At 43.2% G+C, this 15324-nt stretch overlaps 1 protein-coding gene across 1 annotated transcript in view; it reads left to right on the top strand.

Moving 5' to 3' along the window:
* The window catches only part of CSMD1 (CUB and Sushi multiple domains 1), a 1942714-nt gene that overhangs the window by 1678924 nt on the left and 248466 nt on the right, over positions 1-15324 (top strand). Inside the window, exons 27-29 of the mRNA XM_059384481.1 lie at positions 3222-3413; positions 8800-8938; positions 12358-12545. Coding sequence (XP_059240464.1) covers positions 3222-3413; positions 8800-8938; positions 12358-12545 — 519 coding nt within the window. The remainder of the gene's footprint in view (positions 1-3221; positions 3414-8799; positions 8939-12357; positions 12546-15324) is intronic.

The following is a 15324-nucleotide window of genomic DNA, read 5'->3' as shown; positions in this document are numbered from 1 at the left end:
GTATGGTGACAGATCGCAGTCGGTGGTGTTCTACTGATGTTGTATGGTGACAGATCGCAGTCGGTGGTGTTATACTGATGTTGTATGGTGACAGATAGCAGGCGACTTGGGGAGAACAAGTATAGTGAGCGGAGTTGTCAAATCATTATGTAAAACACATGATAAAAATGAGTGAAAATATGAGTAAGTAACAATATACTGTATGAATAGCCACATATATCTGAAAGCGAGTGATGACTAATCAAAAAGCACAATGATGGAAAAGTCAACGCACTGCCGTTTGCAGATAATAAATCTGACGGAGACGCAGAGCAGATGCCGGGAGGAAAACAGGCCCCGTGACTGTCCAGAAGAGAGAAGGAAGCTTACAAGGGTTGTAAGATGAGAAGAAGGTGAAGACACATGGAAGAAAGAGATTCCTGTTCCATTTTAATTTGAGAAGCAGGGAAAGGAGATATTCCACAGGATAATGGCTTAATCCTCAGATTCAAAAGCTCCAATAAATTCCAAGCAGAGGTAATGTAAGGAAGACCACGGGTAGGCACAGTATGATGAAGATTTGAATACCAAACAACAGAGCTTGATCGCATCACGGTTTGGGACTGTGAGGGGGCGTGAGAACACTGGAAACCAGAAGAACTAAAATAATGTCTTACCAGCATTGAGGGGGAAAACGGCAGCCAGTTATTAACCCTGAGCTACACACAGTAAAAACATCCTTTAGGAGTGAAGGAGAATTTCAGATATTTTGAAAGCACTGAAGTATTTTTGGACAGAACACGGTTTACCACCATAGGACTTGTTTCGGTCAGCTATTGCTGCATAACAAAAAAAATTTTAAAAAACCCCCAAATACAAGTCCTGTGTACGTCAGGGGGGCAGCTCTTCTGTTTTCAGCTGTGCTTGCTGAAAGGTCCCGATCTGCAGGCTGACTGGAAGTTCCGCTTCCTGTTCCTCTTAGTCTTCCAGGACTAACAGGCATGGCTTTAATGGTCAGGGCAGACGGGTAAGAGGGTAAGCCCTCTTGCTGGTATATTAATGCAATGGAGCACCCTATGTGACGGACATCAATAGCTCAGAGCATCAGACCTAAGTGTGGATGACTCAGAAACGTAATACCGAGCCAGAACGTCTCAGAAGAACCTGCAATGTGTGATTCCATTTATGTGAGTTCAGAAGGGAGGTTGTCCATGCAGCTGCTGTTGGAATGCATACATTTGCGCTAACTAGAGAGAAGCGAAGGCATGATAGCTGTGAACTTCCAAGTGGTTACTTCATCGGGAGCGAAGGGGGGGCACGAGGTAAGGAAGTGCAGGCATCAGGGGGTATCATCAATATTTCTGAGTGATAATAATCTATTTCTTAAATCTGAATGTTATTTAAATGTTGACTTTTGGTTGTTAGTAGTGTTCTAGAGCCACGTGATTGTATTTTCAATACCTGATAAAGCCATTAGAGAACAGTAGTGAGTGAGTAAGGCAGCCTGAGTCTTCCATTAGCTTAGAGCACACCAGGGGGAGAGCCAGCTTGGCGAGCTATCACACATCCGCGGCCACGGCAGACTCGATCAGTTAGCATTTGTCCTGATTGGTTTCCCGAAGGTTAGTGAGCTCAAGTGATCTGCATCCCATGGAGCAAGGCTGGGATCAGAAGCAAGTCGGACGTCTCTCCGGATCCTTGATGCTCTTCCTTTCCTTCCGTCTGTGCCATTGAACCATTTCCTTTTGTCCTGGATTGTTCCTTCCGCTGTGAGTTCGTTAAAAATCCCTAGAGAACACAGAGCAGGTCCTGCACATTTTGCATCTCCTATCTTTTATTTAAATTTCTTTTATCTTGCCAAATGCATAACAATGCCCCAGGATTTCCCAAACCAAACCAAATAAGAAACTCAAAACACAGACATCAAAGTGTGATGGACCTTACATCTACAAATATTATGGAGCTCCATGCTGCAGACAGCATGGTGCAGACAGTGTGGTGGCATGCCATCGGGCAAGAGCTGTTTTTCATCTTTCTCTCTCAGCAAAAAGTGTTACCTGCCCTGGAGCATGCCGCAAGAAAAGCTAGCTTTCTCTCACAGCCCCTTCAGCAGTGAAGAGGGACAGAGCTCACCATTGTAGTTGAAAGTGAAAATGGAAAATATAAGCATATATATATATATATATATATATGTATATATGTATATATATATATATATATGTATTTTTTTTTCTTCTTGTAAGCTTTGGACCCTGATGCGTGTCTTCCTAATTTTTAGTAGAACATCAAGTACGTAGAAGTTATAGAAATTGGAGAAAATAGCCAGTACTTTCCCAGCCTTTTCCTTTCAGTGCAATGTGGGAGTTAGAATTCTGGGCCAGAATCTGGGTAGGAAGGCAAGCTCATTGACTGGCTTCAAGCAGATCTGGTAGCTACCTGTGTGGCGTGACTCTGGGTGTGTCCGTTAGAATATGCACACCCGATGATTGCCAGAGGCTCATGTTCCAGTGCTCCAGCTGTCCCTCGAAAGCTCTCTTACAAGCTTGTTGGCAGATGCTGGCTTCTATTAAGCTCACTTGAAATTCCTAATGCTTTTTCTATTTTTTGACCCCAAAGTCATCATTTTTAGAGCTTCTGTTAAAACCAGGATGACCATATAATTTATTGTCCAAGTTAGAAATTTTTTGAGAGTGAAATGGGGTTACTGGTCTTTTTACCAAGAAAGTAGCCCCCCTTTGAGACTAAGAATACCCTGGTTTGAGCTGACGTGAGCCTTCTCTCGGTGGTTCCCATTCCAACGTCAATCCGGTCACCTCAGCTGGTTGTCACCTGGAAGGCACAGACCGTAAATTTATCCTATTCTGTTTTACTCAAGGTTCTTTGCGATTGATGTACTTTAATGAAATATTTTAAATGTCATGAAAGTAATGTTAGCAAGAAAATCAGAGGCGAAGGTGTGTGTCCGCGTGTGTATTCAGTAAGGCATGACACAGTTCCTTGACTATTTCATCACTGTGCGTTTTCAGCGAATTTTGCCTGTGCTTGTTCAAAGAAACCATTATCAAGATTCACGTTATTTAATGTATCCCTGGGAACAGAAACTTCTCATACATTCGCATGTGGACCGACCAGTCGTGACGCCCGCCAGTCAAAAGGACTTCCGTACCCAAGGGCTGCTACGCCTACGTAAGGGTGGGGACCCTGTTCCCGTTGCTTGACCTGCTCTTGTTTCCGTCTTGCAGCCTCAGTGGCGTCCACCTGCAACGATCCAGGAATGCCTCAGAACGGCACCCGCTACGGGGATAGCAGAGAGCCTGGCGACACCATCACCTTCCAGTGTGACCCTGGGTACCAGCTCCAAGGACAAGCGAAAATCACCTGTGTGCAGCTGAATAACCGATTCTTTTGGCAACCGGACCCTCCTACCTGCATAGGTATGGCACAACAGTCATTTTATAGTTTGGAATGAATGCATGTTATCATTAAAATTGCCCCATAAAACAAAACGATGTCTCCAGAGTTTCGTACATGCCCTCTAGTTCAGAGACTCTAAGGAAATTTTAGTGTAAACCTTTCAACCTTACTTTATTAGGTGAGGTAAAGAAAATAGTTTACTTAATGTACCGTAACCAACATTTATCTAACATTTCCTATCCTTAAGAAATCTTGTAAAAATATGGGTCAGTCAAATTACTGTAATTTAAAATTCTGGATTCTGGGTGCCAGAACATTCATAACCCTACTATTGGTATTCTCATTTCTAATATAGAAACATGCCCTTCAGCAAAACCAACTCAATAAGAAGTATTTTCTTTTTTTTTTTTTTTTTTAGATGGTTCTTCTATAATATTGGTACATTTTAATAGAATCCTGAAAACCAAAAATTATACTGCTTTGGTCAAAATGAAGATAAAAAGAGAAACATGCTTTTGAAATTCACTAGAATTTCATCGTTTGACCTTATTGAAAGGGTATCAGTTGGTTTTCCAGACTTCAGTTTGAATAACTATCCACGATATTCTATCAAAAGTATGGTTTTAGGGCAGTATATAATTTTATATAAAATACTAATTACATGCAGATTGTCTCCTCATTCAGTTAAATATTTCACCATAAATACCTATTTCATCTTATTTTTGAAAGAAACTCTGCTAAACTTTATTATTTTAATGAACTGTCACGGTTTAATTTGTACTTCTTTATGATCTGTTTGCAAAATGTAAAATTTAATTAATCTGTGGAGAGAGGAAGTGATAATGAAATGCTATGCACATAGTTAATAGGCCATTTTGCATAGGGTGAACTTGAGGGGATTTTGTGATTGAAATTATTTTTATTGTCATATACACAGCGGTAGAGACATTCTCCGTGGTGCCGTGCAGCTGGGATACGCAGGTCGTAACTTCCCACTAAGTACTCCGAGCACTGGGAGGCTGCGTGAGGTCTGGTGGCTCCGCTTCTCGGCGTGCCCAGCCTCGTCCGAGAGCGGCCTGTGTGCACTGGGTGCCTTGTGCCGAGTTTACCTTCTGTAAATCCAGGGCGCCATCCTGCCTTTTACTTCCAGCCGCGCCCTCTGGAGACTTGCAAGATTTCTGTGTTCCTTTCTTAAAGCAGAGTAATTGCCTGTAAATGCAGCATCATTTTAAACTGCAGCATTTTAAAATGCAGCATCATTTAAACATTTAAATCTGGGGCGCCTGGGTGGCTCAGTGGGTTAAGCCGCTGCCTTCGGCTCAGGTCATGATCTCAGGGTCCTGGGATCGAGTCCCGCATCGGGCTCTCTGCTCAGCATGGGGCCTGCTTCCTCCTCTCTCTCTCTGCCTGCCTCTCCATCTACTTGTGATTTCTCTCTGTCAAATAAATAAATAAAATCTTTAAAAAATAAAATAAAATAAACCATGGCTCTGCTTTTAAATGGACAAGGACACTCCCTCCGCCCCCATTTTGCATGATTTCAAACGCATGGAGGTGCTTTCCAGACCAATGCTGGTACCCGTTAAACTCCAAAAGAGTATATTTCAGTCCCCATGATTTTAGACCCTTGTAAAATGTGACCATCTTCCCAACTAATCTATCATCGTTCATTAGTTTATATCTTAGTTACATAACTTTGACCAATGACTAGATAGTTTATGAGCTGAATAATCCAGTTCTCAACAGACAATATAGGCAGCATTTCCTCTGCCTTGAGGATGGGCCCCAGGGACAGGCTTAAGTCACTCGTAGGCAATTGAATATCAATTGTGCTGACAGCCCGGCCTACACGCATAGGCATTATGTAACAGAAAAATAGAACATGTGTATTCAGGAATAAATTAATGTTATTTTTGCTTTACATTGTAAACATTTCTTTTCCCCCAGAAATGAGGCTTATGTCCTCAGTAAGAAACCCATCCATTAGGACGGCAGCTGATCATGCCTTAGCACCCATATAAATTCTGCTCTCCTGACTTAAGACAGTTTTTAATTTTATGTTTTAAGCTTTTTCCTTATTAAAAAATAATACATGTTCAGTTAAGAGAAGAAAAGAGGAGAAAAAGCTGTCATCTTTCTACCTGGAGGCAAACACTATTAACATAAACATGCATAAATAAGCATCATAATTATTTTATGTATGTCTAATCTATTTTTGAAATGTTTTTAAGTGACAGCATCCTGCTTCTTTTGTAAATTGCACTTTGACTTACCAGTACTAAAGGAGGACCTCTTTGTGCTGCCGTGTACTCTCTGCTAGTCTGTACTAACTGCCCCGCACCTCCGTGGACTGGCCTGTACTGACTGCCCAGCACCTCTGTGGACTGACCTGTACTGACTGCCCCGCACCTCCGTGGACTGGCCAACGTTGAACGCACGATCCCTTCTTACTGTACACTTAGGTTGCTTCCGTCCCTCCTCCACTATGATGATTGCAGAAATGAACCCTCTTGTTGCAAAACCCATCCATGCTTATTTATAAATGACGTTTTTCTACACATTTATGTGTTTCCAGGGCTTTTAAAACATTTTTCAAAACTCCTTGGGATTGTGAACCAATTTACATCACCAACAGAGCCATGGGTGTTAATTTTCCCCGAAGGAGGGGGGAAACCCCATGTCCATTGTTTTTAATCTCATAATTTGATATGGGCAGAAAGTGATGATTCTTTGATGTTTTAAAAGGCATTTAAGTGAGTTTGAATGGTTTTTTATTTCGTATTCTTCTCGGCCACTTGAATGTGTTCTTTCCCGACTGGCCGGCCTACTAATTTATCTTCCCCTTTTATTATCAGTAGTCCTTCTCCTCCTTTTTCTGGTTCTTTCTGTCTCTTTTCTGAAATCTCTTGACCTCTCACTTGCTGGTATGTTGTCCGTACTTCCACAACCTTGTCATTTGCTGCTGATTTTTCTTGTGGATGGTTTGGATAGCTCCCTTTCTTCCCGATGGACTCTAATGGTGAAGGCACCTCCTTTTGGGGTTTTCAGCGGAGCCCAGAGGACTTGCCACCAGACCAGAGGATGCTCACCACTTTCTAGTTCTGAGTGACAGGTCCCTCAAAATCTCCATATCTCCATTTTCTTATATAGCTTGCAATCCCTTTTGTCCGAGTCCAAGTTATTAAGAATTCTGAAAAGCAAGAATTTACCCTAAGTTTACAGAAATTCATTATGTGTCCACATGTAGCCCTGATCGGCAGGGAGGCTATTTCAAGACTAGTTATGTTGTTTCATGGCATAAACACAGAACCGTCTTGATGCGGGAATGTGGATGTGTCTCGTTAAGGAGGGCTGCTTCAGGCCGTGAGCGATGAAGACGTGACCGGGTTCAAGGAGTGGGGCTGAAGGATTTCAAACAAGGCGCTGAGGATTGATACAAATGTGTTGTTTTCATGTCTGTGTCCATTCCCTCCGAAGGATTTCCTGGAGCAGCTGAGTCACATTTTGTACTCATTCCTCATGCTATCCAAAATATTTTGCAAGCTTTCAAATTAAAACCTAATGAAGCTAAAATGAAAAATGCCTGACCCAATGAGAGAGCAAACATGGAGAGACGGTGCTATTACTCCCCCGGAAGCTTCCAGATCCCCTCATGTAGAAATGCCTCCTTGGGTCTGTTCAGGATAAGACCAGGACACCCCTTTGTTTCACTTAAGTCAGTACCTAGTGTCATCCCCAGATTCTTCCTCCTGGTGACACCCTTGAAGCCAGTGGCCTGAATCTGTCATTCTTCATTTCGCAAACCCTGCGTGCAGTGGAACGTCTCCAGACCCTGGGGTACCCGGTGCCTCACCTCCAAGCCACCTGCCACCGTCCACGCCCCGTTCTCCACCTGGTGCCATGAGAGGCAGCCTCCTGGGAGAGCTGATGAGCCAGTGGTCTCGGCGGAGTTTATTAAAATCAGACTGCAAGCTGGGGAAATGTGGGTTTCACCATTTTGGTGAAAATTGTATCATATTACTCTTGAGGGCATATCTGAATTCATTTTAAGTATTTCCTATGATGCTATGTAGAGTTCTCTTTTAATGAGACTGAATTTTAATAGAAAGTATAAAACAAATTCTATTACTTTCCAAAATATATATGGTATATAAAATATTTATATATAAAATATTTATTTATTTATTAAAAACATTGTTTTCAGAAGCACTAAATGAGTATAGAAAGACATAACCATCACAGAAATTTAGAACACATGTATCTTCATATAATTTCCAAAAAAGTCATGTGTGTGTGTGTGTAGATAAAAATTACCAATTGGGGTATTTCTTTCTCTATTTACCCTTTTTTTTTCACCCTAAATGCATACACAGTCAGTTGTATGAATGCAATATCTCATTTAGATGGAACATTATAATTTAACTGGGCTGATTCCTTAAAGCAACTTGGTGACAAGCCACAGTATTTAATATGAAGAACCATAAACTTAGCACGTTCCTGAATGCATCTGAAATGTACATACTTGTGAATTTTGCAGTGTTTTCACACCTTCCACATGATGGAAGATTTCACAGAAATCCTGTGTAGTACGTGAAACCATCCTAAATGTTTTGAGGTTTAAGAATGAAAATTGGCTTGCCTGTTAACATGGTTGAACTTCATCACTGTCATCTTCTTAAAGTGAATGTCAGCCCAGGTAACTAAAAAGTGACAGGTATAAAAAAAGATCAACATCATTTAAAGTGCTTCTTTCGATGGAAGCCTACTGAGCGTTGTGATCATGTAATATTTTTAGGATTGATGTCCCAGCTCACTCTCTTACAGGTTCCTTATCCCAGGGTGTCACTTAAACTTTGTCATTTCCGTCATTTCTGAATTGTGTCCCAAACCATACACCTATCAGAGGATGGTGAGAAATATGTGGTCACAAATATTTCCTGAAGACTCGATCAAACACTGTGCCAGGCAAGCGTGAAACACAAGAGAACAGGAAGCCTGCCTTCTAGAACAATGTGGCAATGACTTTGTGGACCAGAGAGGACAGAAGAATTAGCAGGACCATAAATGTTGTTCGTGGGGATTTCATTCCCCTTCCCAAGTGTGTGTGTGTGTGTGTGTGTGTGTGTGTTTGTACACGTGCATCCTGGGAGCGTGGATGAGTAAAGTAATCTGTAAAGCTTAAAATTATAGCAAGTCAAGTTTATTTGTCAGTTTAAAATCCTCCCTAAAAACATGGGTGGGACGTTATATAAACATCATGAACAAGCCATGAAAAATGCACAGCCCTCCTAGGTCTTAAATTCTCACCTAGAAAAGTGTTCAGTAACCAGCAGGGAGGGCATGTCCTTGTTGGGCTCCGTGGTGTCCTATCTCTCGCTGACCTGCATTGTTCCTCTTCCGTGACAGCCGCCTGTGGGGGCAACCTGACCGGCCCTGCGGGTGTCATCCTGTCGCCTAACTACCCCCAGCCGTATCCTCCGGGCAAAGAATGTGACTGGAGAATAAAAGTGAATCCCGACTTCGTCATTGCCTTGATATTCAAAAGGTACCATCTCTTGTAGACTCCCTGTTGACAGAATGTTAAGGGTCATACCTAAAAATTATGCCACGTTCATGCAGTGCCCAGTTTTACCCAAATGAAACCCTCCATCTCGTTCTGAGAGCTGCTACCTCGGGCTGCAAAGGCACGTAAATGGAAAGAGATGACTTGGCTGCCGAGCATTCTACTTGTCTTAGGACAGACATGACAGAGCAAGAATTTTAAATACTATCTTGCGTGCGGCATGTTCCACATGAGAAGGCTTAATTTACAGAATAGTCACAAAGAGTAATAAAACAGTGAGAGAAATGGGCTTAGTCTAATGTCTCATCAGTGTCTCCTATTCCCCACACGTGTGGTAACGAATTCACGCCCATCACACGTCTTGTCTGACATTCCCAAAGGTAGCCGCTTGTATTTGTGATAAAATCTATATTATCATTGAGATATCATCACTTGATAGAATTTTGAAAATGGAAGTTCCCCCAATGTGGTTGCTGTAAAGTCTGAATTAGTAGACGTTACTCCTTAAAAAATTACTGCTGACTTACTCCTGCTGAACTTGATGATGAAGTTTCAAACATGCTGATTGTCTTATAAATTCTATAGGACTATCATATTACTTGTATCTGGTGTATCATAATTGAAATTTTGCAAATCCCAAGACCTCCACTTCTGCATTTTGAACTAAAGGAAAGGGGCATTTTAAAAAATAAGTGGTTCTAAAGCTCATGCTATTGACCTCTTACCTCTCCGGGGTGAAGTGGTCTCATTACATTTATTTGTCAATTGAACACATTTCCTTTTCTGATGTTTAAGTCGCCGTTCCAGGCCTGGTGCTGACTGTCTTCCTTCACTTTCTCCTCCTGATGGGATCTGAATCAGTGTAATTTTAAACGCCCCCGGTGCTCAATGTTAAGTAGTCTGATAAGCATCGTGTCTTGAATTTATCCAAGCTGCTATAAATTTGCCTCTTGATGAATACTTAGTATGTCTCTCAGCTATTACACAAAACCACCGAACATTTGCAGCTATATTTTTGGACATCTTTGTGAGTTTTGTGAATGTTAACTTCTACTGGTGGCTTCCTTAACACCAGGAGACACCACTGGTACCAGGAGATGGAAGATAAATGAACAATTAAAAGCCTTTTAGAGAACACAGAACCTTATAAATAAGAGTCTCCTATCTTCCGATGTGTCACAGTGACTGATTATCAAGGTTCCCCAAGGGCAGTCCATGTGATAAGACAAGTTTTTTGTTTTGTTTTGTTCTGTTTTTTGTTTTTTGTTTTTTTCCTACTTATGTTACACAGCTCTCTGGAAAGAAAGTAAAAGTAGAAAATCTCCAACTCTTCTTCCACCTTTTAGATCCCTAAGTCCTTAGTGGACTCAATTTGATGGGAAACTGACATAGTTGGGAATGATCGAGAGATCTCCCAACCAGATCGACTTAGTAGATAGAGATGGAACAGGAAGCAGTGGGTGGGGACACGGGTTTCACCCCAGCAAAGGGGGACAGACACTGACACGTGCTGCCCAGATGCACGGTTTTAAGAATGTGAGTTAAGTCAAATGTGTTTCGTGAGGCGGGGGCGGGGACCGCTGGCCTTACAATACCAGTGAAGACAGCATATGACTAGACCTGGAGCACTAGCTCTGGAGGTCATCCCTGTACTTGGGATGACTGGGGAGGGACGGCTTCTCGCAGGCCCCTGTCACCTGTGGGCTCTACGCTACTCACACACCGAGACTAAAATGAAATTTGGCTCAACAGCTGGGCCAGACTTTGGTCTCTTGTTGGGGTTCATGGATTGTGCAGTTAGCATGAGTAGAAATACGGATGGGGTGGATTTTACAAATGGAATCATAATGAATTACAAATTTCACTCCAGACTTCTACACGTGGATTACGGTATATCCAGAGAGAGAGAGAGAGCGCAGTCAGAAGGCTTTGTGTCTGTGCCTTGTTGTATTTCCAGCACTCGAAAATTATGTCATGATAATTACTTATGCCAGCTCTTGGGGCACAGTGTGACGGGTTCTCAAAACATTCCTGTTAGGTATTACAAAAAAAGTTCTTATTCTGATTAAAGCCCACTTGGTGGATCAGCTCCTGCTGGTCCTTTGTCTTTCTCTTCTACTCCTTGTTCATTTCTGATTCAAGGAATCTGTCAAATGACCAGACTAGGAGACCTTTTACAACTTCCTTTAGTAAATATGTCCGGGGACCTCCCACAGGACCCAGCGTAGCCTTGACATAAGGCAGGACGGCAGGTTGCCAGGCTGGGGTCAGGATTAACGTTGGGTCCTCCGTGGTGTCCCTCTTTGTCACTTCCTTTAGAATGCGGTGGGCGATGTCTGAAGACAGCGGTCTTCCTTGCCGTCCCTTGAATCTGAAGACAAACCACGCCACCTTAACAAAGCCCATGTTGGTGATGGTTAAGACTCCTGACTCTCCATCCCTGTCGTCCCCGGCCAGCTCGAAGGAGAGTCGAAGGTTCTCAGAATGAGTCCTTGCTACAGACTCAGAGGCTTGATTCAGAGATGGGGGAAGTGGAACGCCGGCCAGAATGTGTTACTTAAACTCCTCCAATTTGTTGGCTTGTTCTGATCTCCTCAAGATCTTATCCCTCTGCACATGTAGTCTTTCACTGGGACTGTGTTCCTTTCTGAAGCTCCCAGATTATCATCCGCTTTCTCATCAAAGATGGCGGAGACATTGCAAGCCAAATCCCTCTTGAGAGCTTTGGGGATTACCAGGATATTTAATAGTAGAGAAGAAAGGGAGATAGAGAGGGGAGTGGAGTCAGGGGAGGGGGATGGGAAAGAGATAATTGGCTGAAGTCAGTGATGGGGAGGCCTGGGCTGGAACAGGTGACCCCACACTCTGTGACGTCACAGCGATGACTTACCTCAGCCGCTTCACCCAAGCAAGGAGAGGCAGCTACCTTTTTAAAAGTACACAAAACAAAACAAAACAAATGAAAAGCTCACAAAAAAGGAATTTTTAAACAAAACTTAAGTAATTGTTTTCAAACTACAAGTATTCACATAAAAATCAAGTACCAGTGGGAATTCTTCCCTTTTAAGCCCATTTCCTTCAAACCACACTTCCTTAGCAATTTCATGAGTGTGGGGAAGAGCTCTTCAGTCCTCAGTACTAGGATCAGCTTCAAAATCGTACCATTTTGAATACAGTGGTCACCCCGTAAAATACGGACAGTGTTTCTCGTGGATAGTTGTTACACGCATAGCTATTTTGACATGTAAATTGCTGTTATATTTTACTATGGGGTTGTTCTAAGATTTAACAAGCATTGCTTGGAAGTCAAGAGACTCACACAGTGATCCCAGTAACGTTCTAGTCAGGGAGATGAGAGGTGCGTCGTAGGTGTCTAACCTGATGAGTTCTCTTCCCTCTAGTTTCAACATGGAGCCCAGCTATGACTTCCTGCACATCTATGAAGGAGAGGATTCCAACAGACCTCTCCTTGGAAGCTTCCAGGGCTCTCAAGCCCCAGAAAGAATCGAGAGCAGTGGAAACAGTGTTTTCCTGGCATTTCGGAGTGACGCGTCTGTGGGCTTGTCGGGATTCGCAATTGAATTTAAAGGTACTGTGGCCAGTTTCACTGGTGCGTCAAATAATTTGTATCAGGACGTTTCCATTGTAAGCATTTCTTTCCGCCATCTTGCCCGTCTGTCTCGTGTGTAGAATGCTCACGCCTCTGTCCTCTGTCTGGGGAAGACAGATGGATCTTCCCAGAGCAGAAGAAAATGCGGAGACACAGTTCTACCTTAGCTAAAAGAAAAAACACAACAAACAAACAAAACTCTGAATCATTTCTTTTTCCCCAAATTTATGGCCATGTAAAAATAAATTACGGTTTGTGTAAAGAAGGATTTGATGACATAGAAGAATCATTTTAGTGCGTGTTTTAGTATCTTCTAGTTTATTTCGTCAGAATGACTAAGATCAAGTACATCAAAATAGCTTGGATGCATCCATGGTTTTCCACGTGTAATACCCATGGTCCCATGAATCGTCCGGGCAGACAGGGGTTCCTGTGTGGTCACCAGACAGGTGACCCCAACTTCGTTTTGGATCCACCATCCCGTTATCAAACACCAGAAAAAACAGTCAGAGACAAACTCACAAAAACCACCCTAAACTAACTGTTTTGCTATAGGCTCTGTGAAAATACTTACACACTTTTCACATCCACTTCTCATGTGAACAAAGAAAATGCAAAGTATATTGCTAAGAATTAGAGAAAAGGATTTCATGGAATATCATTTCACAGTAGTGAGTGCTTTGTAAAAAAAATAATGAGGATACGTATATTTAAACTTTTGAGTTACTTATTACTAGTAATTAAATTGTCACATACAGTGCAAAACACATTTCATCTCTGTTAACTCTTCACTGGGCATGTGTCTCCTTACATGGTTTTAAGTAGAAAATTAATGTATTTCCCTCTAAACAGCAAAACCTACAAACTCACTAATTCTTCTTAAAATGCACAGCAAGAAAAAATGTAAACATTTCAGCAATCAGAGGAGTTCCTATGCTTTGGGGATGGGGTCTGTTTGTGTCTGTGAATAACTGAAAACAGTACTTTCAAGCATTTTCTGTATCGTCAGGTAGTTTCTGTATTAACAAGAACTCACAGAAATGCACTTCATCGTGACAATGCCTGGTCCGTAATGAATCTAAAAAAGACCACACTGCATCTAAATACAGGGCCACACATGTGCCACTGCCTGCTCGGACACGTGTACCCTCCAGGGCATCTAGGACAGATGATCAGTGAGCGAGTGAGTAAGTGTGGGAAGGAAAGCCCTGCCTCCTTTGTCTGGGTTCTTTGTGACCAGGCCAGCCATCTCTCAGGCGGCTGGAGCTCCTAAGGTCTGGAAAGCTCTCCAGTAGAGGTGGTGGACAAGTACAACCAGCGGAAGAGGGGAAGGCAACCGTAGCTCGCACTGCCCTGGCGAGTGCCCCTGGAGGGCAGGGACGTGAGCAGTAGAGTCACGGGCCGCCTCGCCGAGCCCCCATCTCTGGCCCCTGGCTGACCCCCCGCGGGGCCCCAGGACTGGGGTGCTCAGGGGTGTCTCCTTAGGGAGAACAGATGTGAACTATGGCAAAACACAACACGTTATGACGTCCTGACTTAGAAAACAGGACAAACTGTGAGCAAAAACAGTATCCGTGATTTATCACGGAACACCCTGAACTGACAGCCGATGAATGGAACCGAAAGATTAGACGCAGGACGTTTAGAGAAACGAAGATGACACTTGCCGTCAGAAACCCAAATTAGTGACACCGAGCGGATAATCGTGTAAGTGGCATTAACCAAATATTCAACTAAACTCAGAGACGTACAAGGACACATGACTGAAGAGACTGAGAAGGCAACATTCACGTGGGGGAGACCTCTTCTCTGAGGTTCGCTGCCCTGTCTTGGTCTGGGTGACAGGGTCCGCCACGTCTGTCCTGAAGCAGATGCCCCTCCCCCGGGCTATAGCCTCAGGGCCGCAGGTCACCTGACGCTGTGTCCCCCGTCTCGGTTATTCTTCTTACTTCCAACATCGTGGGCGTCTTGTCCTCGTGCATCATCACAGGAAGAGGGGGCAGGGCAGTGAGGGCAGGGCAGTGAGACATTTAGAGAGAGATGGAGAGACCACACTCACATAACTTTATTACAGCATATGGTTACAGTGGTTTTATTTTGTGATTAGTTATTATCGCTCACCTCTTAGTGTGCCTGATTTATAAGCTGAACTGTTGTGTATGAATAGAACAAAATGAAGCATATGTAGGGCCTGGTGCTGTCTGCATTTTCAGCCGTTCCTGGGGCCTGGGGACGCATCCCGAATGGGGGGCTGCTGTGTATGGAGAAGTTTCCATGCCTGGCCCACTAGCTGCCCAGTGTGCTCGGCGGGACACCGGCAGACAGCAGTCAGGGGAATGAACCTTCCAGTGCCTACAGTCGTAGTTTTTCATTCCTGCTCTGCTTAAACTAAATGTTCTCTGCCCTAGATGGGATTTACAGAGCTACAGAGAATTAACGCAACATCACCTGCCCTTCAAAATATCCAAATCGGTTTTCAATAAAATGATTAGAAGGCTGGTCCCAACCTGGGACCCACAGACAGACTCCAGTAACAGGAGAACACGGGCAGGCAAAAAGGTGTCCCGTTGTTTTACAGACGATCACACCTGTCATCAGTCACGTGTTAACAGACACTGTATAGTACAGATGATCACACCTGTCATCAGTCACGTGTTAACAGACACTATATAGTACAGATGATCACACCTGTCATCAGTCACGTGTTAACAGACACTGTATAGTACAGATGATCACACCTGTCATCAGTCACGTGTTA

The sequence above is a fragment of the Mustela nigripes genome, chromosome 18 (genome assembly GCF_022355385.1).
Source record: "Mustela nigripes isolate SB6536 chromosome 18, MUSNIG.SB6536, whole genome shotgun sequence".
In the NCBI taxonomy this organism is placed as follows: Eukaryota; Metazoa; Chordata; class Mammalia; order Carnivora; family Mustelidae; genus Mustela; species Mustela nigripes.
This window is presented reverse-complemented; position numbering and strand designations above follow the sequence as displayed.